Source organism: Octodon degus, unplaced genomic scaffold (assembly GCF_000260255.1).
Source record: "Octodon degus isolate 3935 unplaced genomic scaffold, OctDeg1.0 scaffold00085, whole genome shotgun sequence".
Taxonomy (NCBI): Eukaryota; Metazoa; Chordata; class Mammalia; order Rodentia; family Octodontidae; genus Octodon; species Octodon degus.
The window spans coordinates 4,636,617-4,639,620 of NW_004524661.1; the positions used below are offsets into that span (position 1 = coordinate 4,636,617).

General features: G+C 36.0%; 1 protein-coding gene across 1 annotated transcript in view; it reads right to left on the reverse strand.

Annotated features, from left to right (window-relative positions):
- Window positions 1–3,004, reverse strand: part of Spdl1 (spindle apparatus coiled-coil protein 1) — a 61,357-nt gene that overhangs the window by 23,619 nt on the left and 34,734 nt on the right. The window contains exons 5-9 of the mRNA XM_023721784.1: window positions 2,888–3,001; window positions 2,189–2,338; window positions 2,009–2,107; window positions 1,815–1,925; window positions 11–109 (exon numbers count right to left, since the gene is read on the reverse strand). Coding sequence (XP_023577552.1) covers window positions 11–109; window positions 1,815–1,925; window positions 2,009–2,107; window positions 2,189–2,338; window positions 2,888–3,001 — 573 coding nt within the window. The remainder of the gene's footprint in view (window positions 1–10; window positions 110–1,814; window positions 1,926–2,008; window positions 2,108–2,188; window positions 2,339–2,887; window positions 3,002–3,004) is intronic.

Genomic DNA, 3,004 nt, shown 5'->3' on the forward strand with positions numbered 1-3,004 from the left:
AAAGGTGTTTTATTTCACCATTCTTCTGCTCCAACATGGCAAACAACCGTTCCTGCTGTTCAAATTCAGTCTGAGATCCTTTCATCTGTAGTAATGTGGAAATTTGCAGCTAGAACCCCAACACCGATAAAACTGAGTAAGATTCTAATAAGTATTTTTCTGGTATAAGTCATATTTTACACTACATTATCTGGAACTGATTTTAGAAACAAATAAAATAATTTAGCTATTTGTAGCCTATTTAAAAACCTAAGTATCAGTAAGTTTCACTGCAGATAAAACTTTTTTTTAAAATGTATTTGGGACAGGGTCTCACTAAGCAGATTGGACCAGTAGTGATCCTGTTTTCAGCCTCCTCAGCTCTGGGATTACAGGCATGTGCCACCACGCCGTCTCAATTGTCCTCTCAGTGTGCCCCATGGGTGGGACCAGCATGGCACATGGTGCCAAGGATCGAACCCCGGTCACTGTGCTTGCCTAAGCAGGTGCTTAGTCCACTGAGCTATCTTGCCAGCCTGTAGATAAAATTTTGCATACTTAAAGACTTAATGATATATAAAGTCTTTAATAAGATTGTGTTCTTGTGAAACACAATATTAAGCTCTATGGCTGTGGTCTGGAACTATGTTATTTAACTAGTCTCGGTCAAAGACTATGACTCATCCTTTGTTACCATTTATTAAAGATCTGATGCAGTTTCTCAAAATTAAGTAAGGGAAATAATGCTATCACCAGTCACAAATGACAAGGATGGGAGGCACCATGCAAGTACCTTACTACTCTAACACCAGAAAAGTCGTGAGCAGGGCACTATCTATCACCTATTTCTTAGATGAGATAACTGATGCTCTCAAAAGTTAAAATACATGCCACGGTCACACAGCCAGCAAGTGGGAGGTCTGTGGTTCAACCAAATTCATTTGATTTCCAAATTTAATCAGTAATTTTTCTCATTTGCTTTGGTAAAATACCACTTGAATAAGGAGAAAACACCTTTCTAGTCTCCTAAATACTAACTTAAGAATATCAAGCATTGGGCCTGCTGTGCTGGCCCAGTCCCTGGGGCACACTGAGAGGGCAATTGAGACTGGGCATGGTGGCACACGCCTACAATCCCAGTTCTTGGGAGGCTGTAAACAGGCAGATCAATATGAGTCTGATCTAGTAACGAGACCCTGAACACCCTATAGACCCTTCCCGAAAACAAAAAAATCCAATAAAAAAGAGTATCAAGCACAAAAATCAGAAATAAGGATTCTGAAGACTGGTATATCACTGGAATCTTTACTGCCTCAAGTTTTCTGTTACCTCTTATTTGACATGAATAATGTCCAACACAATCTTTAAATTAAAAGGGGCTATATGTTTAACCTTAGGATCTTCAGGAAAAAAAAATCTTAGTCTCAATTTTACTCTAAAATTACTCTTCATGAGACAAGAAATGTGAGAGAGCTGAATTTAGTCAAAGTTAAAACCCTAGAACTCTGGACAACAGGCTAAATAAAAAACTTTTAAATTGTTTTTTTCTCTGACAAAGAAAGATTTCTACTTCCCTAGGAAGGTTAGTAACTGTTAAAAAAAATTAGCAGTTACTAAATAAGCTACTATTTTCCAAAATTACTTTTCAAAAACATAAAAGGATCATTTGATCAATTTAAAAGTAATTTTTTAAAAAATCATGAGTTCTAGAAATAATTATCCAGGTATACTCATTAAAGGAAAAGATGCTTTATATATATATATATCTGTACATGTAATGCCAATATTACACACAAAGGAGATTTAGCAAGCTTTTAATGGTGATAACTCTATACCTTCATTCTCTGCATCTGTTCTCTATTAAATACACTTTGCTTCTTTAATAACTGATACTTGACTTTCATACTTATCAGCTGGCGTTCCATCGCTGCCCTTCGATCTTCCACCTGGAAATGAGCATGTTTAATTGTTTTCTCAGTACATAAAACACCAACTTAATCAATTCAGCCACCGGAACACTTGTGAGTACCTCTGCAAACAAAGAGTTGCCTTTACTATTGGGATCCAAGGTTTGCTGGAGTGCCTGATTCAACTGCATCTGAAGATCCTGATTTTCCACACGAACTTTCTAAATTCAAAAGAAAATAATTTATCTCATAGAGATTAGATAAGAAAAACTGGAAACATGATAGTACTATGATCATAATACCTTTAAGGCACTGTAGTAAGAAACTGCTTCTTTTTCCCGCTCTTCTTTATCTTCTTTAAGTTGGACTACCTGGCGCATTAAGTTATTACTGAAACTTTCTAGTTGTTCCTGTCTGTATTGTAGTTCATTTACTTCTTCCTGGAGGATGGTCTGTTCAAGAGAAATTGAAAACGAGAAAATTATCTTCAATAATCTTTCACTGATCAGTTTCTGAGGGGTAGCTCAATCCCAAACTAAAACTAAGGAACTACTTAAAGATTGTCAGATGCATGTTAATATTTTCTTTTTTTTAAGTACTGAATTTCTAGCAGGAAAATAAAAGGCTCTAAGGACTGACTTTCTTTCCTATGAATTCAATGATTTAGGTTTTAATCACCCACAGCCTGAAATAAAAATCTGCATTTGCATGAATTTTAACCACTGTGCTTATATTTTGTGTTCAGCTTTTATGACACACTCTAGCATCACAATAAATGCCTCTAAATCCTTCCACAGGTTTCATTAATCTAAATGTAAAGTCTACCTTGCATAATCCAGCAACCTAAAGCGACTTTATAAGGCAATCCACCTAAAAAATTCTGTAAAACATTTGATTAGTTCGATCAAAGTTAGGTTAAAAATGTTTCAGCCTTCAAGTCAGTTCCTAAGTATTACAAAAATTGAAAAAAAAATAAAATAAAACACATGCATAAAGATTACCTTCATACTTTCCATTTCAGTCAGCTCAACCTGAAGAGCCACCATCTCCGAAGACAAGGTCCCATGAACACGCTCAGACACTATCCGTATTTCCTCTGATTTCTGAGCCAGGAGTTC